Raw genomic sequence first — 20,949 nt, forward strand, 5'->3', positions numbered from 1 at the left:
AATGATACAGTATGTATTAAAAGCAAGGGGGCATGGTAATTGAACATATGCTTCAGTATAAAAATGTCTCAGGCTGAAACAGTGTTGCATAATTTGAAGGCAATGAAAAAATAATTTCTGGGTAACATGTTTCTTCCTTTGAGGCTTCCTTTAGACTTCATTTTCACTCTTGGCCATGAGGTCATCAAAGAACTGGGCATGGTTGCAATTTCTGGGCCAAAGAAGCTCAGGACAGGAACGGTAAGGCACTGTTAGGAAGGGCTGCAAATATTTTAGTAGAACTGTGTGGAAAAGAAGATAAATAGCACCTGTCCTCATTAAACTCATGCTAAGCAGTGCTATTTGGTCCTACATTTTCATGATTGCCAGATCACACAAAACACAACAAACTTTAAAACAAAATGCTTAACATGTTTTAACTTTGTAAGAAGAAGGTCTGATAGGCATGTTAGACACTAAAAATGCAAATGCAAACTACGGTGTCAATCTGAATTGCCATGCTAGGCCAAGCTTATTTTATTACATACATTCTGCATTCTAAGTACTAATACGTTCATAATGTAAACATTAAGCATACAGAGTTAAAGTTCAAGGCCACAATATTTTTGATTGTCCCTTTTTTGTGTCTTTGGTTGGCCGAGATCAACTCGTAGTGTATAAATGCATAAGTTATATAATAATTATATAAAAAGGAAAAAAATAACATTGACTTGTATACTTCATTCTGACAAACGCACAGCGTTCGCGACTCAATAAAGAAAAACTGGCGCCCGCCTAACAAAAATACTTAGATGATTTCTGATTTTGGCAGTCAAGGGTTGTCTCTTACCTTAACCAATAGAAAACAAACTCCCTTAATAATGATGAGGTTCTAACTGGTAACTTTTTTAAATATCAAACACAATTCCAGTTTCACTTTTTTTCAAGAGATGCATACTCTGATTTCTGAATTTTTCTGTTTTTCCCTTTTTCCACTTTTTTTTTTATTACTATAAAATTAAGTCTATTCCTCCTGTAATACTGGGAATGGTATGATACTGAGCAAAATGTTTCACAAGTCCAAACAAGTATTTCTTCATAGTCCCAACACTGCTAAGTTTTCAGTCTCTTCAGTCTCTACTGGAAAAGAAGTTCCTTTTCTCCCATTCTCACCACCTTCGTCCTCCTCTTTTTCCTTTCTGCTTCGTCTGTCAGGTGCAGGCCTTTGATTTACCATCATACACTTGCCCTTCAGCACATTCTCATTTCCAATGTTTGGCTCAGGGTTCTGATAATACTGTCAAGGAATCTTAGAGTTTGGGTTGTCTTCACAGTTTGAGTAGCTGATAACTCTCCAATGAATGGAACACATTTGATTTTAACCAAAACAATGCCGTTATATTCCAAATCAGCTTCCATGCTAAACCAGTCTCTTTTGTTGATATGTTTCTATTTTTTAAATACAGGTAGGTTTTTTTTTCCTTTTTTCCTTTTTTTCCCCCCTCTTTTGTAATGATTCATATATTGTATGTTAGGTCACTATACACTTATCCTTATATTGCTGTAGTATAGTCCCAGTTTTGCATTAGCAAGTTATCAAACTTTACACATAAGCTTATCAACTTTTTAAGACCACTAGCTTTTGTAGGTTTTCCTTACCATTTCATGCTTTTACCTACAATAGTCTACGGTTGTTTGGTCCACAGAGTCGACACCCATATACATTACATTTTAGTATCTTTATACTTCTGGAATATCTCCTTTAAATCCATACTACAAAGAGTCTTTTTGACATCTTTTTTTTAACATGTTTTTTCCCAGCCAAACCTTTACTTGTCTCTATAGGCACTTTTAAGTCGTGTACTCCAATAGAGTTCATTGCAATTCCTTGGGGACTGTATCCCACTGAGAAGTGTCTTTGTTTGCTTTTTCTGGGATTCTTTTTTTCCCCACTTAGTAGTAGGTGCCAAGATGAGAAGGCATATGAGCAGCTGGCAGCCTGGTATTGGGGTAAATACCTCCAGTTGGTGAATTCCAGTACGGATTAGGGGCAGCGAAAAAGCTGGATGAGGTTACGGGCAAGGCAGGGGGATGGGGTGCTACAAAGTTCATCTTCTGAGGGTGTGCGTGATAGGAGCTCATGTAGGGGAGGTCTGATGGGTATTTGTACATGGACGACTCTGGAGGGTGAGGCTGGAGGGCCTGAGCGATTCCATGGAAGTCAAATTTGTAGGCGTAGCGCTTACCGTGAACTTTAGTCATAATATTTTTGTCATAGTAGTAGCGCAGCGCACGGCTGAGTTTGTCATAGTTCATGTTAGGCTTGCTTTTCCGCTCCCCCCAGCGCCGAGCCACTTCATCGGGGTCAGTCATCTTGAACTCTCCGTTGGTGCCCTCCCAGGTGATGCAGTTGGAGTTGGAGCTGTCCGACAGGAGCTCCAGCAGGAACTGCCATAGCTGTATCTGCCCGCTCCCTGCAGGGGAAATGAAATAGAAATGTCAGGACTAGTGACTAATAATGTTAAGACATCAGTTCTTCCAGGCTCTCACATAGGACCCTATTAGGAAGTGTTGCAATATCGGTTCCTGCTTCTTACTCTAACTAGTCCCTTCTCTCCCAGCCCCATCTCATGAAATCCTGGAGAGCAGAGATAATGGTAATGTGTCATGTTTTCCCCAAATTGAGTGGCAGAATGCCATCACACGGAGATTTAATAGTTACCTAATGTCATTCAGTGTAGACAATTGATGGGGAAATAATACAGTGCTCATTTAGGAAACTAATCTCTAAAGTTCAGGACAAACAGCTTTCACTTGCGTAACATTTTGCTTGTTCTCACAGCATTATGTTGCAACTAAATGTTCTCTGCTATGGAATAAGCCTACACAAAATGGAGAAGTTTAGAGAAAGCTGGACCTGTGCCAAACCATATCACCCTTTTGCAGAATTTGGGGAAATGTAGAACGGAAACTTATTAGCTTGCTGTTGCACTGCATACAACTATAGGACAAAACATTTGCAAGAACAGTGAAAAGGTCCATAAAATACACTCTTGTCATTGTTCTGTGTCAAACAAAAGTTTAAATCATTACTGAAGTTCAGACTTAAAATGCCGTCGCTGGATTTTTTTTCTCCCCCCTCTGCCAATTTCGTCTTAAAAAGAAAACAATTAGGCTGCTGTCAGCCTTGCAGAAGTGTTCTGCCCAGCATTATAGGAATAAAATTAGACCATTTTAGGCAGTTGACAGTAGTTCCAGAAGGGCCTTGCCACTGATATTCATGTGAAAAGCTTAGCATTTCTTAATAAAGCAGCACTGAAATGATGCGAAATACAGCTGAAGCATCTTGCAAGGCAATCTGTTTCACAAGCACAATGTCAGCAGAATTTGCCAACCAGCTTGTATGTGCTAATTTCTAAGTACATCTCTGACCAGGAATTGGATTTTTTTTTTAACACATATGTGGGTATAATAAACAAGCGTTTCTTTAGAAAGCTTATAAGGGTGAATTATAATATCAAGCTAGAGTAGCATCTGAAATCCATTAGCAGTTTATACTTCAGTGCAACTGAAACCTCTACTCGTTTAAATTATATTTATTCAAACTGTTCTTAATGAATTTCTTCTGTTCCATTAACATGCATTAAATAAACAAACAAACAAAAGAATCCATGGTATGAGCAAGGCATGCAAGTTTTAATAGATGAAACATAACAAGAGGATTAGCCTTTGGAAAAAATCAATAAACAGTTCCGCACTGGACAAAACACAAATTTTTGAATAAGCAATCCAACATATGTGCTAACATAAACACTTGCCTTCCAAATGTAATATATAGTCCTATGAAAATAAATGGTTGCTGTCAATTTCCTTTTAATGAGAGAGTAATTTCATCAATTTATAAACACACAAAGCATGTTAAAGTACAGGAATGATGGCGTGTAGGAATTCCATACCCAAATGTTAAAAACGTATCCCCATCCAGATCACTTTAGTATTTCTGACAGTAATGAAGGCACAAGGCTACCAAACGGACACTTGACAAAACTGTAAAAACCTGGGACTCGTGAACCAATTAAAATGAGTTAGGCCCCTGCTTCCAATTACCATTAGTGTCACCTGGAAACCCACCTCCTTTAGTCATTCCCACTCTTAATACTTATTTAACTGCTTTGCTGTGCAGTGCAAAACTGTTTGAAAATTAAGCTAATCTAGGACTGTGCTTGATGTCACTTGGGATAAAGCAAAATGAAATGCAGCGGTGTTTTGGCAATTCCATACCTGGAAAGGCCATAACGTTGTTGTTGTGAAACATTATTACTGGGGGCTGGAGGGACCTATAGCATGGAACAAGGACCACTGTACCCTTTAGCTGTTAAAGAGAAGAAAATAGGAAGTGGCATATACAATGTCAATCTATTGTGGCAGATTATGGTTTTGATTACAGTGGTGTACAGCCACAGTGTGTACTGCGGACTCAGAGCAACACAATGATATCTGTGCAGTCCACAATCACTGTTACTAAGTCACCAGGAAGGTTTCTTGTCTTCAGCTAGAATATGTTACAGGCCACTGTCCAGAATGTGCCCAGTATAGTAACTGTAATGAGGATGCTAGTTTATCAGCACTTTCTGGTTTCACCTGGAGCTTTCACCTTCTTAAAGTGGGAGAACATTTTTGAGATGTCTAACCCAACTAATTCTTTGGAAATAGATTCTGCTTTTCTGTTTTTCCCTATCAACTTTTGCTGGTTTTGGTTATTCATCCAAAAATGATTGCATTTGTTAAGGTCAGTATGGCGTTGTATTGTGGGTTAACAGAGTCTAGGACACATATGATAGAGGATCAGTTAAGAGACCCATGGCCTTCTGTAGGGGTACCTGAAGGCCAAATGGGGTGTGTTCTACCACTTAATAAAACAGCAGATTATTGTGTCTAGGCAACTGAAATTAACCCTATCAATATGATTACCGGAATCTAACAGGCTATTTGATTGACCGCATGTAACTATCTACTCTAGGATGAGATGTGTCACTCTCTATTGAGAGCTATATTGACTGCATCTCCAATGAATATCATGGGAGCTAAGACACCTAGCTCATACGTGAACACCTGCATATAGATACCTGAGTATATGTATCTTAATCTGTGAACTCGGTCCTACCCTTGCGTAATTTAGAAATTGAACCCTGCAACACACTGACTATCATCACCTCCCACTGAAGTGGGCTCACACTGAAGTGAGGTGAGAATGGTCACATCATCTGCAAAGCATGGCATTAAACCTGGAGCAGGAATACTGTTAGAGAAGGAAAACACTCCTAAACCAGCAAAAACCCTTCTCACCTGGATTTGCAAGACGGCTGCTGGTTGGCCCAAGAATCTGATAAGGATCTACAAAATAAAAAAAAAAAAAAATGATGTAATAATATCATCAAATATTTTAAAATCGTCACATATTTTAAACATATCTAGATATATTTATCATTTTTAGACTAATATTTTAGTATTATTTGAGAAAGGCACCATGATGCTCTTTGCACAGCTGATGGGTGCACACATGTTGATGCAAGATGAGCCTGGCTGAGGGCCCTGCAAGCCGTGACATCTGCTCCTCAAGCTCTCTGCCTAGCCTAGCCTTTGGAGCAAGCTGAAAGAGGAAGACCCACGTGGGGATAAGGAAGAGCATCTGGCACAGCACTGCTAATCCAGTCCAAGGAAAGGGGTTGAGACTGGAAATTCCCTGAAGCTTTTAACAGAAAAAAGGAAGTTTTACTCACCTTCTACCCTTCCTTATCTCATTTCCTGGCAGGTAAGCCCCTCATTTACCAAAGGACTCTTTGGAGTAGCAGCAGAGGGTAGGATAGGGGAGGACTGCTGGATGAGCAAATGGCAGGAGCTGGAGCGGAGGGGAAACCTTGTAAGGGGCATTGGGGTTGGGTTGTTTTTCCTTTGTATTTGGAGTCCAGTAAGGGATTCCCTGTATTAACCTTGCAATTAAGGTATTCAAAAGAGCCTATGTCAGTCACACAAATCCCAGAGCATCTCAATGTTTTCCTCATGGAATTCTCTCTGGAAATGAACAACTTTTTAGCCTGAATTGAAATACAACAGGAAAAAGGAAAGACTGTGACCTTAGTATAAAAGTCAAAACAGCCCAGAGCCCCTCACTGAACAACTCTGTTGCTGGGCTACCTCCTCTCCGGCTGCTCTCAAATGGCTGCCGGTTTTATAGCCAAGGAGATAATCAGGTTACATTCCTTATACATTTAAATAATCTGTGTAGCTCACACACAGCTACTAAATGATCCTAAGGACATACATAAATCACCAATATATTTTTCAAAAGCCTCTCATGGCTGGGAGGCCAGATTAGATAAAACGAAGAAATGCTATTTGGGCAATCAGCAATGTAATACTTCCCGAATAGCATACATGTACGTCGTTCAAGTTAATGAGATGCAGTCATGAGCACTCACTTATTTAGCTACAACAAAAACCTGAATAATGATTTGACATCCATGTGAGGAAGAACAGGCTCAGAATCTTTTGAGCTAAAAATATCCTCCAAATCTCCTTCCTTTCCTACATCTACTTTTTTTGCTGTTAGCAAAAGTCATTACTGTCTCAGAATCTCTGGAGCGCTTTCTAGCTACTTTTCCAAGACACAAGATAGTTTCCTAATCAGGGGTTAGGTCCTACCCCATGGATTAACTGCTGTGAAACCAGAAAATACACCCGTCTTTCAAAAGCACTAGCCTTTAATCCAACAAACCTCTACTTTTTCCTGCTGGTTTCCCAACACACTGTGAATCCTTCTAATTTTCCTCTTATATTTCAGGAGTCCAAGATGTAAAGTTCAAACAGGTTTCTGTGGGATGTAATCCATTTTCATCTCTGCTCATGCAAAAGTGTATGTTCAGCTACTAGTATTTCAGCTACTGTGGAGTATATGATCCTTTGACATACTTATCTTTCACCTTTGCAGACCTAAACTATACATACCTTGTTTAGTAGCATTTACACTCTCTGAGGTTGTCATTGCCATTAAACATGGGTAAAGGTAATTTCAATGGCCACAGGAGCTCCATCTGAGATCCAGTTATTAGTCAACTCATACAAGCGTCTGGGGATTTCCTGGTCACCAGCTGGAGATTTCACATGTGATCTGAATCAGATCTTGCAATTGCCTTCCAGTTTGTAGATGACAGTTGTCCTTCTGATCATGTTCAACAAAAGCATAACTTTAAAAAAATGACACCCACCTAACTGAGGACGCTGGTCTTCTGTTTTGGGCACTGTTGAGGATGATGGCTGAGTAGCTGAAAATGGGAACATACATGCAGTTATTTTTCCAGTTTGGAAGTTGGTTACCAAAACTATGATAGACTACAGATCCGGCACTCCTGGTGCTCATCACCCAGTGATGGTCACAATAAGACTTTGCTTTATAAGACTATATGGTGATGGATGTGATGAAGTTGTCTCTGATGAGAATGGGTCTGGGTTCACCCAGAAGGATGTGGCTGGCCCCCAGCAACTCTACCCAGCACTGCATATACACAGCTAACAGGCTTTCCAGGCACGGCACAGGTAAAAATCCTCCAAAAGTGACAGTCCAGGTAGCTGCTCTTAATTCAGTTCAGTCCACCTGGGTTGTACTGGATATGCAGTGCATACTGGGCCCACCAGCTAGACCTAAGCAGACTCTCTACCTTTTGACTGAGGAGTGGGGTGGCTGTGACTTGTCCATGCTGATCTCCTGGCTTGCTCATAAGGCAAATCTGTGAAGAAAAAATACATGGCTTCATGTATATATGGCATAAAGTGTCACTGAAATTGGAAGCATGCTCCTTGTCAAAGCTGTTATCCACTTTATAGTCTCTAAAAATAATAGTGCCTTACATTGCTCTTACTGACCTATTCCCCTCCAGCTTACTCTGTATATCCTCTTCCACTCTCTCGACCATGTCCTCACACCTCAGGTGTCATTTACTGTCACCTCACTATTAAACTAAAGAAAGGATCCTATCCAAATCTGTGCACCTCATTTAGGTGTCCTGCCTTGTTCTTTGGAGGTGCTTACTCTTGTTGGATGTTGCAGTCTCTAAAGTAGACTGAAGTAGCTAACAGGAATACACCAGAGCTGTCCATCATTTCCAAACGCTGAGTCCTCTCTTTGGCTCCCTTCCTTAGCCAAGGATACCAAGGACTAAGATTCGCTGCACACTGTGGACAGTTCATGCTACTGCCTCACAAGGAAAGTCTCCCCAGAGGTAAGAGCACAGATCAAGCATAAACCAACAGCATAACATAACATAACATATTTCCTCCCAATCTCACTACGTAGTCATTTTAAGAAGACTTTAGCTCCTTTTTTGTGCCATTCTTTCCCAGTCTGCTGGTGCATCCCTTGAGATTAACCAAGGCCTATAGGGTATGTTTAAGAGCTCCCTTTTGTGCCACCAGCTCATAGGCAGAGTTAAGTGAGACAACATAGTCTTTTTTTGTCTGTTGGATATTTCAGTAAACCAGTATTGTAAACGCTTTGTGCTTGCACCAGCTCTCACTGCCTTCATGCACCTTTGTTATAGTCTCCCCTTGACATTATTCTTCATACCTGCATGTGCTGTCTTCCTCAGCTGTACCCTCTGGTCTAATTCTCATCCTTCAGAATCTAACTTTTTTTAGATAATTAGTGGCTGTACTTGACTAATCCCCCTTGTTTGTCTTCTACCAGTCATTTCAAATTGTTAATGATTCCTTTTTCTTCACCTTCCTCCCCCTACCACAGTATCCTTACAGATCTCTATAAATAAAACACGCCACAACTGTGAACATGCTTCAGTGTTTAACTATGCTAAGATATCTTTGTACTCTCTAAGCCTGCTTTTCCCTTAGTCTTTTTCATTCCTATCTTCTCACCTTTCTCCCCAAAAGTGGACAGTTTTTTCCTGCTCCATCTATTTAAATGTGCCTTTATGCTTCTTGGGACAAGTTCTTTAATTGTATGTATCTAATATGTAATTTGCCTTTTCATTTACTCATTACCTCTATTTCAGCTAAATGTTTTATCACGTAAAAATGTAGAAAATAAAGGATAAAGGTTTTTTTCATAAAGATCATGAAGAAAATTCAAAAGTTTGTTTTACCCTTTGAAAACTTTTGCAGTTGTTTGTGCTTTTCTGTGACTGCCTTTAACATATTAGCTACTATTGCTGCCAAGATCATAGACTTATCAAGCCTGCCCTGAGATCTCAGGAAGGTAGCAGTATGCACCTAGTAGAACTAAATCAGTGCAGATGCTAGTCAATGACACTTTCTTAACAGGGCCTGTGCTTTATTTCATAAATGGTGTTTGGAAATTAAATAAAGTAGGAAGTGCAGAACCAGTTACAGACTGGCTCTATGCATGACATGTATCTCTGCCCATTTTCAGGCATTATGAGTAGGAGTGTGGAATGGAAATAAATTGTAATGTGAAATTCACAACTAAATTGCCTTTAATTTATTTAGTCTGTTTGGCTTGAAGAGTAGACTGGCACTACCACCACTGTTGTGTGCTGGAATCTTACACTTCAAAAACTTTGCTTTTGCTGAGATATGCATTTTATCTTAGTATCACATTTAAATAACTGGTATCCTTTTTATCCCTGATTTTTTTCCAGAGCCTTCTCTTTCAGAAACTTGGAGAAAATAACGTGAACTGCACAAATGCTCATCTCTGAGCAGAATATTTGCGTGCAGTGATTTATTAGGTGAATCGTCGCAACATGCAGACGTCCTGACCAGGCTGAGATCAACACATGCTATTGATTCATGTAGTTAGAGACTCACTGGCCTCTGGCCTGAAGGCTGTGTCATCTAGGAAGAAAATTCAGAAGGACTTTGGCTACATTTCCAGAGGTGTCCAAGCTCTGTCTGTACAGGGGATGGGGTTCAGTTGCAGGCTGGATTGCAGGACAGTGCTTTTCTCTCAGCCCTGAGTTTCAAATGGGCTCATGCCCTTCTAAACTAGCCTAGGCACTGCAGTCCCCTGAAGCTTTCTGGAAGGCCAGCACTCATCCTGTCCATCCTTGCCTTGCCTGGCCATATATCTGCCCTCATACTGGGCAAAGCAAATGGGAGGCAATGGTGATATTAGGAATATATTTTGTTGTATCCAGTTCTTCCATTTTCTGCCAAGAAAGACTATAAACAAAGAAGGACAAATAGGGAAAAAGAATCTCTTCTCTCTTGTCTCGTGTCTCGTGTCTCGTGTCTCGTGTCTCGTGTCTCTTGTCTCTTGTCTCTTGTCTCTTCTCCCTTCTCCCTTCTCCCTTCTCCCTTCTCCCTTCTCTCTTCTCTTTTTTTTTCTCATTGTGGATATGTAAATTACTACAGAACTGCATACTGAGAGGGCTGGATAGTGCTGTAGGCTTGATCTTGACGGTACTTGCAGTCCCAAAATTCATTTAGTACAAATTTAGTACTGTGAGAACACTATTTTGCCTTTTAACTCAACGTATCATAAGATGGTTTTCTGACTACATCCTCTCCATTAAAAGAAAAATCCAGTTATTTGCCTTGCTTGAAATAGCGCAAAATTCCAGCTTCATTCTTAGCTCAGGATTGTGTCTGGATAAAAACGCTGCTCTCGTAGATTAGCAGATCTGTTCTTACTCATGAGATATTAGTACAATATGTCCTTATCTTGGACTGATCTTTGATGGGAATGCTCCTGTTTGTTTGATGAGACATGTAGACAAACCCATATTAGGCCTTCCTGAGCTCCTGATAACTTCATTGTATTACTTTCAGCTTGCAAAAACCTCATGTTCTGTTTTAAAGGTGACTGAAGAAACACCCCTTTGTCATTCCAGCTCTTTAGGAACCTCACTCATTTCCTATTTTCTATTGTAATGCCTTAACAATGGCAGCGCTTAATTACTTTCTCCGGAATTGCATCCTAGGATTTAGCTAACAGCCCTTTAACATTTTTTATCCCCCTACACACACACACATATATACACACACAGACGCAGACACACACACAAACACACACACACACATTTTTGACCTTTTTCATGTCATCAAGTGATTGTTTCCAGGGTCTGCTATTGCTCTTAGATGGATGGAGCTTTGTTATGGAAAAGGTTCTTTGCACTCCAGTTGAAATTCAATGTTTGACTGAAAGGAAGGCCAAGGAATAATCCAGCAAAATAGTTTCTTGTCAAAAGAAACCTAATTTTTGCAAAAATCTTTTCTTTTCTGAATGAAAATGCTGACCTTACAGATGTTTGCCAGCTTTTTACTGTAAAAGATAAAATAAAATAATGCGTTGGAAGTCAGAAGATGGTTTATCACAGAAAATGTTTAATTAGGATAATTAGGATACACCAACCTACATAGCAGAATAAAGATACCCTATAGCCAAACTACCAACTCCCACAAGGTATCGTGGCAATATAGGAAGATACTTTTAATGTAGACATGAAGAATTTTGTTTTGTAAATGTTGAGATTTTTGATTTTAGTAGGAAATGGTGAAATGAAACAGTTCACCGTGTCTGATATGGGATTTTTTAGAACCATTTACTTCAGAGAAAATCAGTATTTTATTTTTCCCTCACAAGTCAAGATGACACAAATACTGAGATAACGGAATTTCTCGTGGGATAAAAAATACAATTTTTGTTCAACTCTACTGGAAACATGCTCCTGGAATAGTATTCTTTCATAACAGATGCATTCTAGCTTTTGCCCTTAATCCTCTCAGCTGAGATGATTATTTTCTATAGGAGATTCAGGTCCCTCTGGTCTTATCGTATACGTTTATTTTATTTAGAAACTAGTGAAAGCTTTGGATGTTGGATATGTTGGATAGCTGGTAATTATTACTATAACTGTGCTTAGTCTTCTTATCCATATTCCTGACCTGATTTCTTTGAGTCATTCGAAGCTCCTGGGTTCCACAATAACCTGTGACCATGAATGCCGCTCTCCTTATGTGTTTCATGAAAATGTCTTTTAATTTTTTTGAGTATCCTTTTGTCTAATACTGAGAAACAGAACAAGTACTCTGTGTCACTCTTTATTTTGATAATTGTATCATATTTCTTCATCCCCAGACCTTCTCTGAGATGAACAATTTCAAACTTTTGTATCTCTCAGCATGCTTGAAAGATTTTTCATATTCCCACAGCTAGCTCCAAGCTCCTTCTAATTCTGCACATAGCCTTCCTGAAAAGGGATGATTCACACGGCCTTCCACACAAGGCTGCACTGCTGATTTATTTAGTGGTATAATCAGATTTCCCATATCACCCGCCGCCCTGTTCCTCACATATCTTCGTTTGTTTACTTTTTTCACTCCAGACAGCTACTGAGCAGTTGGCTTTCATTATGCCATAGAGATGCCTATGTTTAGTTCATTTTTTCATGAATTAAGAGGGTTAATTTGAGATCAGTAAGATATGCAAATAAGTTGTGCCTTACTTTACATTTATCAGCTTGTATTTTCAGCTGTTATCATATTGCCAATTCATTTATCTCAGATAAGCCCTCTGGGAGCCTTTACAGGAATCCTTAGTTCTGAGTAGAGTCAAAATCTTATGTCATCTCTGAGTTTTACACCAAATGTAACTGTGTCCTTTTTTGCAGTCATTCATAATTATGGATCATGGTACGGAATGATAAAGCACCCATGACTAAAGCTCTTCATTTTTCAGTCTTGGTATCAGGTCAGTCAATCAGTTCACGATCTGTTAATATATTTTGTTTCTTTTGACATGCTAAATTGTTGTGGGGCACCTTAGCAAATGCCTTGTGAAAGCCAAATGTATAAACCGCATCAATTGTTTCCTGTTTATGCATTACTGTATTGTTATAGACAAACGATTTTAGTAGAAGAGCAAATGTTATAACTGTTTTCCTAGAAACTAAATAGGATAGGTTGGATCATGTCATGATCTGGTAAGTGTTTCTCTAACTATCTCTTTAATTATCAATTAACAAACCCACAGACGTGTGTTTGTATATATATATATACATGCATATATACATAAAATAGTTACTTGTATCTACTCTCCTGAATTATACCCATGAGCATTAATAAAACATAAATATTTATTATCCCATAAAGCTCTTTTTTTAGTAAGAGAAAGGATCTTTTCACAAGAGCTCAGTCAATTCAAGTGTACGTCCCTTCAGAACACATGGATATGTGCCTCTTTGCCTCAGTAATGGATTCCCTTTAAATTTAGTAGTTTGCTCCAACTCCTCTTGACATCTCACAGTATCTTGTGCTTATTACTGGAAAAGCAAATGTCCAGATTAAGCATTTTTCCAACATCCTCAGCGGTAAAGGGTGATATAAAGAAAATTTGTAGCTTTGTAGCACTGTTCTCACCTTCTTTTAGTATTTCATGAACCAGCGCACCAATACCTTCATGGGCTTCATGCTTTTGAGCAATAAGAATTTTATTACTGCTTTTTTTTACTTATTTAGTCTCCTATGTTTTATGATTAGATGTTGTGAGTTTTGTTTGCCTCAGATAAAAAGTAAATAGCAGGAGAAAGAAGTATCCTGATTTTGGACAGTATTTTTTCTCAATGGACTTCAAATAGCATTATAAAAGTGGGCTGTATTCTGGCCTCATTTTACAGACAGGGAACTGAAGCACATTAAAAAGTGACTGCATTGGGATTATAGAGGAGACCAGCGAACAGCGCTCAGGTCTTCTGATTCTCTGTCTGGTGCTTTTAACACTAGATGATAGCATTGCTTCAGCGACAGAGATATGCAGAACAAATATGGACTTATTAAACTGTTCTATTTCATCACCTCCCGCTACAAAATTATATATATTATATACATATAAAAAATGTGTGCGTGGATTCAAAATGCCAATAGCCTACTGTTTATTAAGAGATAGCTGAAAAAGAAAAAAAAAAAAGAGATGCTTCAAGAGATGGAATGAATAAGATGACAGCATATGAAACATGGTCATCATTCATACCTGGCCTGGTTGTAATTCTTTGTGTTGCTTCTGGATAAACTGATGTATTTGGAAAAATAAAAGTGGCACCTCCTGCAGAGAAAGAAGGAGACATAACACCTAAAGATTCATTTTCACAGTCCCTAAGTCCACTGACGATTGTATTTTCCCTCTTGTAATGTATCAGAATGAAGCTTATGAACAAATATTTTGTATCTTAGAAAAGTTATATATATAGATAGATAGATAGATAGATAGATATACATATAAATGAATTCCAATAGGCCTTGTACCTGTGTTAATCCACTAAAACTACTGGATAAAAGTTTGTGCAAAATCAGGGCTAAGGGGGGAGAGAAACAAGTTCAGATTTTCAAGGTTAAGAAACTTGTTCCACCATCCCCACACATACACCACCTCCACCTGGGCAGGTGGTTTCATGTCTTCTGAAATAAAACTTCTTTGCCTTCTCTTCATTAGCATATGTACTTCCCAAACAGGTAGTATTTTCAGCAGAGACTGTGGAGCATGGGCCAAAGCCTATTGGTGTCTGTGGGAATCTTCTCACAGACTTTGGGCTTTGGGTCAGACCCTCCTAAAATCTCATTCTCTTGACAGAGTGAAAAACTTTTAAAATATTGAGCCTGATATAGAAAATGGTATCTTGTTATCTCAGGCATTGAAATCACTCTAGCTGCATTAACAGACTTCCAAAGACCATCTCTAGGAATGTGAAAAGGGTCATAAGGAATTAGTTATGCAATTACTTATGACTTCAAAAGGAGCTCGTGCCTAAACCGTCTGAGGCTCTTTGAAAACCCCACTCCAAAGTTTTTATGACAACAGAACAATTAATGTTTCTTATGCTGGAAAGCAGTATATTATCCACGCTCTCAATAACAGAAATGCAGATGATCTTATTTTAGTGAAATAAATTTCAAAATATCTTTGTCAGTGCACACATATAGAAAAAGATAACACATGGAACTGCTGAACAACTCTTGGATAACTGTGCATGGAAACTCTTTGGCAAATTAGGGTCTGGAAAGCCAAAGATGGAAAAGACCATTGAGTCCCTCTAGTTTTAAAAAGGACTTAAGGGTTATTCCAAAACCCATCAAAGTCAATGGAAAAGTTTCTGTTGCTTTTGGTGGGGTTTGCAGCAGGCCTACAGCCCAAAGTAGAAGCTTATGTCAAATGGTAAACATCTAATCTTTGGAAGAGATCTTCTGATCTAGCTAATTTTGCTAGGAAACTCACTGTTATTTATCACAGTGAAAAACTAAATGAAATATGAAAGAGAGAAACTAGGTACCATGATCTACTTTGGGTTTCTTTTTTTCCTTTTGCATTATCCTTTGTATTATCTTTTTCATTTCTCATAAATAGTTGTTATTTCTGGTCACTGTAGGTAACTAACACCCCCAGGCATGATAATGCAGTATTCCAAACATATTTAATCAATATGTATATTGTATTACATGTATAACTCCATGCCATCCTCTGTTGCATAACTGCTAGAGCAAGACAAAATTTCCTTTGATTTATTTTCATAAATATTTTAACTTACATCTTGACAGACAGATGCTTTTAAGGCATGTATTGTATTGTTCTGCTACCTACACTCCATACTTGTCTGAGCCAACTTAACAGAAGCGTGAGTATTAATAAAAGCTGTTCTACATTCAGATCAGACTTAGTGAAGATTACCGCATAAGCCTCATATCTTAGATGATGATTGACATGGGCTCTCTGCTTTAATAGTAGCAATTTTACTGAAGTATATGATATAATACAGTGCATAGGAGGATATACAGTCTCCATTCGGCTCAGCCCACAGCACATAGGCAAGCACTGAAGCATTCCTGAGCTCCACTGACTTTTTTGCAATCCATCATGTTGATCTGACTATAGAATTGAACAGAATGAGACAAAAGCCCTCAGAAACAAAGTCCCTGAGCCTGCACGTTATTGTTTGTCAGGGGCCCCTTTCACTTGCAGGACACAGGAATTTGTCAGTGGAGAAATGATTTTGCAGCATCTGGCCCTAAGCGATCTCACCTTTTTTTCTGCGTGTCTGTGAATAAAATCACATACACAGCAAGGAGAGGATATGTTTGTCTCCCTCCTGATTTACCGTTTCCATTTTTAGCAAGCAACTCATAAACAGGAATCCTGTGCTTTTAGAAGATGACCTATAGCAATGGGAGCAGTGCCAGCATTACCTGTGTTTCTAGCATGCATTAACCGTGGAGAGTTTTGTAAGGCCTTATCAACATCATCTGAAGTCAAATGTGGAAGAGGAGCTACAAAACAAAACAAAAAGCAACACCAAAATGAAAAAAAAATGAGAATTATCTTTTAAAACCATATTTTCCCCTGAGAGGATTGTTTGAATGTGAGTCTACCAACAGTCAGTTTCAGTCTGCAGCTTGCAGGATGATATGTGTGCTAGAGCTTGAACTAGGGCATTCGTTTATTCGACATTACATATACGTAATACTTCTGATTGATTATTGACAGTGTGCGTGTGGAGAAGACTGCACCGCACTGGTGTTGCAATGCTTGTTGTTTTCTTTTTTTAAAAATATGTTCATTTTAACTTCTTTAAACTGAGGCAAACCTGCAAAATTTCCTCAAGTTTAGATGAAAGCCCTTATGTCATGAGTTCACTAGTCCCCTCTTTCCCTTTGAAATGCTAGCCATGCACTACAATATTTTGGATTTAGTCTTCAGGGACTGTTCTTCTTTTCCACGAATGTACAGAACTTTTATTCAATTCAGCAAAATCTTCCTGACCCTGTTCAGAGTAGAGTAAACTACTGTGAGTCCTCAGAATCATGCCTGGAATTCACTTGATAAATCAATGTTTGCACTCTTGTTTAGCGTTCTCATCATTAAAACAGAAAGAAATGAGTTTGTGACCAGAAAAAACAGTAGCACTGAATCCCATTTGATTTTCTTCCTACAGTATGCTGTTGAATATGCTAGGGTTCAAATGGATTTTTGTCTGAGATGGGCATGTAGAAATATTCCCTAACTCATCTCTTCAATCAACCTGAGTGAAAGCCAACTGAAATAAATGGGAATCTTTCCACCATACTCAAGAGGCTTTGCATCAGGTGCTCTAAAATGTTCTTAGGAGCAGTAATATTTGTGACAGAGACATTTGAAAACCCAGGGGGTGTATCCATGCCTTTAAATCTAAGACTGATATCAACCACAGATTGATTCTAGCCACTACCATAATGACACAAAATTGGCTTACTCTCTCTGAGGTAGTGTAGGTGTGACAGGAGGATATCTGCGTTATAGCTCGGAGTGAGTCTCTGGAAGTCATCTTTGGTCATTTTACACAGCTCCTTCCCATCGATGTTCTGGAACAACAAGATGTCTACGTCTGGGAGACCATACTCCTTCACTGCCCACTCCAGCCACTGGCGTACATGGTCTGTGCTCCATAACGTAGGATCTGGTGGTTTCACAAAACATGAAATTAGTTGGGGAGGGGAGAGTGCTGATGCACTTGACCCCGTACAAAATAAATGCAGATGCAGTCAAACTGGAGAGACCTTAATCATGTGTTTACTGACTTTGGTGGAGATACGTGAGGAATTAATTTGTCCTATTGAGAAGAAAGGAGAATAATGGTCCGTGAAGAAATTATACCGCAGAGCTGTGAGCACTGACTGTCAACAACATAAACCCACTACTTCTGGGCTTTTTCTCCCCTTTAGTTTTTTTGTCTTTCCTATTTTCTGCATTACTAGCCACAGATTAACATAGGCTCCTGTCCTTATGCAGAGTACCACTCAGAAAACCGGGTAAGAGAGTGTATTAACAACATTGCAACCTGTATCTGAACAATTTTCAATACTCTCTGTTGAATTCCCACCTTCGTGAAGGTGAAAATCACAGTAAAGTCAAAGGTAGATTTTCTTGGGCATAGGCTAAGTAAGCACTTGCAGATTTGGCTTTTTATTTCATAAGCTAGAGTGGATCATATTAAAACATTTGCACTTCCTTTCCTAGACTGCTGTGTTGTACTGCTATATGCAGCTACACCCACATAGGTTTGTATTTACGACTTCGAGTTTTGGCAAAACCATTTGGGTTTGAACTGGTCCATATTTTCAGCAAAAAAGTAAGCCCAAATGCCTTGTATTTTCGAGGTCACGTATGAACCCTTGATTTTAACTTAAAATTCTTTTTGGCTCTAAAACCCTCCTTGATTTCTCTTCCATTGTACTTATCCCTATTTCTATGAGTTACACGAAGCCACCAACAACCTGAAGGTCCCCTCTGGACCAATGCGCTTTCACATAATGGAAGAAAGTTTCTACCATCAAAAGCTTACACTCTTGGCAGGCAAAAAACTAAAGACAAGGAGAGACAAACTACACCTCAAACACTGAGAACAGAGCAATTAGGTCAAATGGCTGTAGTCCATCACACACAACTTTGTGGAAGGGCTGGGACTTGAATGACAGTCTAAATAACTTTTTTTGTGGCTTAACCTGAATGCCATATCGTCTCCTTTGACTGTTGCTCAGGCTGGTCTCAAAGAGGTAGAGACCTCTTTCCATCGGCCTGGACACTACTCAGAGGCCACCAGAGTGTGTCACGTGGCTGCTCATTCCCAATTCTACACCCAAAGGTGCCTTCCCTTTTCTGATGCTTCTCTTGGCATTTTGAACCCTCAGAAGTCAGGGTAGTTAATCCTCTAGAGCTTCAGAGGGTTCCTCAGCTCTCTGGAGCACATCAGAAATCACTTAAAAGAACCATTCATCTGGTATGAAATGTGCAGCAAACTGAGGGATGCAAGTTTGTTTGATAACCTTGGGATTTGGATGAGATCGCCCATCCTAAGGCAGATGATAACTCCAACAATTGCATTCAGTTTGGGTTTAAGTTAACAATCAAGCACCAGGAAGTTTGCCTAAACATTTTGGTTATGCCCACAATTTTTAAATATTTTTTACTTATGATAACTAAAAAGTTACTATAGCTGGAAATTGCAATTTTTGCTTTTTATATTCTTAAACTGTGCCACATCAGCTGCATACTGCCTATGTAGTAGTCAAGTAAAAACAATTGGTTTTTTACCCATATATTTCTAGGGATCTCAAAACAGTAAGGCTGTGAGCATGATCATCTTGCTCCTTGAACGTCACTTAACTCCATTTCAAAATACACCTATCAGGAATACGATGAGAAAAAAGCTTGCTGAGCTAACCACACTATGTGTTACTAAAAAACTGAAAAAAGTGCCAATCAGAAAGAACAGAAATGTTTGCATTAGAAAAATACTCAAATGTTGTCAAGTTCAGTGTAATCTGCTTCCAGTTAGGCAGGACACTTCACTGTTTGTGCATGACTTTGCCGTGCTTCAGAATGTGCTGCCAATACCATTGCAGAAGATACTGCAATATATTTGTCTGCCTGTATCTTGGCAAATAACTGAAATAATTATGGCTTGCAAAATTAGCCACATTTAGTACTCTTGCATGTCTTAGCAACTGAAAAACTGTAAGAACGTTAAGCAACATAGTAATAGCAGAAATTTTTCAGATAGACACATCTCTGCTGAAGAGGAACTAGAAGCAGAACATTCCCTTCTGGTTTTCAGGTTGCAGGTGTTGTGCATATGTTGTGTATAACCACTTGTTTATGAACACATATATATGTCATGATGGTCTAATGCTTTGACTTTGGAAATAGGCATGCTAATTATTTTGCAAACCCAGACAGCAAATCTTGCAGCAGAGGTTTGTGAGGAAGACAAGGCACACAGGAGCGAATACCGTCTTATTCAATTAACTGCTGAATCCTACAACCAAGCTCGCCACCAGAAATAGAGTTTCTCAACTGTGCTCTTACATTGCAAAGAATTGTCAGTTTCCTTATTTAAATGTATTATCCACACTCAGGAGATAACCTAGACAAATAACCTTTCATGTACTGTTTGATTTCACAGAAGCTGTGCTCCTTTTAGCATGCCAAGAGCCAGATTGCACTTGGTATTAGCAAGGACATGGTATGGTACACTGATCCTTTCTCCCTCTCATACACTGCACCCAGCCAGTTTATGAGATTAGGAGATTGAAGTGAATCTTCTTTTTATTCATTTTAGGATCTGAGTCCCTGCAGCCAGCCAGCTCTGCCTCTGAAATCGGAACAGGCTGAGGAGGTGGCTTCACTATGGCATTTCTCAGCTCATTTTCATAATAACACTAGGAAATTACTGCTTTTTTCTTCCTGATCACCTGTACCACACTGTCACTCTTCTTCAAATAAATTAAAATAAAGTTAGTTGACTTCCTGGAGGAAACATATCTTTCCGCTTGAAATTTTTGCGTAGAGGGTCAGTCTAACCTGCTGGCACAATAACTCTTCGTTCATTGGTAGTCATATTTGGGGGTGGAACATGCTTCTCTTCCATGTAGCTTCCATAGTTCATTCCAACATTGTCTGAGCTGCTAACCATTTTCCCTCCTTTTGCCACACTGCAGTCATCGGGAGAATTCCTAGACAAAGGAAGAGAGGTGTTATTATTCCAGTTGCCACTTACAGTCTCAGCAAAATATCAAGCTAAATGAGATGGAAAAAATGAGACTGGTGTGTCAGGATTGGGCCATCACTGGAAAACTCAGTACCTACCACCCAATGACCCTGCTTTTTATTCCTTCAGTTGCCTCAGAAAAACGAACAGTCTCAATGGACAATATACTTCTTTTTATTTTCTGAGGATCAGGCTCTTTGTCTCCAAATACATAAACGCCAATGACTTATTTTCAGAGGCCAGGCTAGGAGTGGAGGCTTGTTAATGGGCATACTGAGCCTGATGGCTGCAAGTAGCTGGGCTTCTCTCTCCAAACATCTCGCAGACATCTCAGCAAAACATACAAATGCCCTTAATGCAAATTTTCTGAGGGAAAGCTATTATTAGTCATCATTAGCCATGGAGAGCTTTCCACCTCCACTGTTGTCGT

At 39.2% G+C, this 20,949-nt stretch overlaps 1 protein-coding gene across 9 annotated transcripts in view; it reads right to left on the bottom strand.

Moving 5' to 3' along the window:
• Window positions 1–482: 482 nt before the first annotated feature.
• ERG (ETS transcription factor ERG) overlaps window positions 483–20,949 on the bottom strand; it is a 148,644-nt gene continuing 128,177 nt past the window's right edge. For 5 of the 9 annotated variants that reach the window (XM_068914013.1, XM_068914023.1, XM_009679480.2 and 2 more), the window contains 8 exons: window positions 20,333–20,484; window positions 17,226–17,429; window positions 16,183–16,263; window positions 13,979–14,050; window positions 7,695–7,763; window positions 7,245–7,301; window positions 5,326–5,373; window positions 483–2,453 (listed from right to left, as the gene is read on the bottom strand). In XM_068914013.1, coding sequence (XP_068770114.1) covers window positions 1,933–2,453; window positions 5,326–5,373; window positions 7,245–7,301; window positions 7,695–7,763; window positions 13,979–14,050; window positions 16,183–16,263; window positions 17,226–17,429; window positions 20,333–20,484 — 1,204 coding nt within the window. In that variant the 3' untranslated portion in view covers window positions 483–1,932. The remainder of the gene's footprint in view (window positions 2,454–5,325; window positions 5,374–7,244; window positions 7,302–7,694; window positions 7,764–13,978; window positions 14,051–16,182; window positions 16,264–17,225; window positions 17,430–20,332; window positions 20,485–20,949) is intronic. The other 4 variants (XM_068914046.1, XM_009679482.2, XM_009679481.2 and 1 more) reach the window with 1 other exon arrangement.

The sequence above is a fragment of the Struthio camelus genome, chromosome 1 (assembly GCF_040807025.1).
Source record: "Struthio camelus isolate bStrCam1 chromosome 1, bStrCam1.hap1, whole genome shotgun sequence".
Taxonomy (NCBI): domain Eukaryota; kingdom Metazoa; phylum Chordata; class Aves; order Struthioniformes; family Struthionidae; genus Struthio; species Struthio camelus.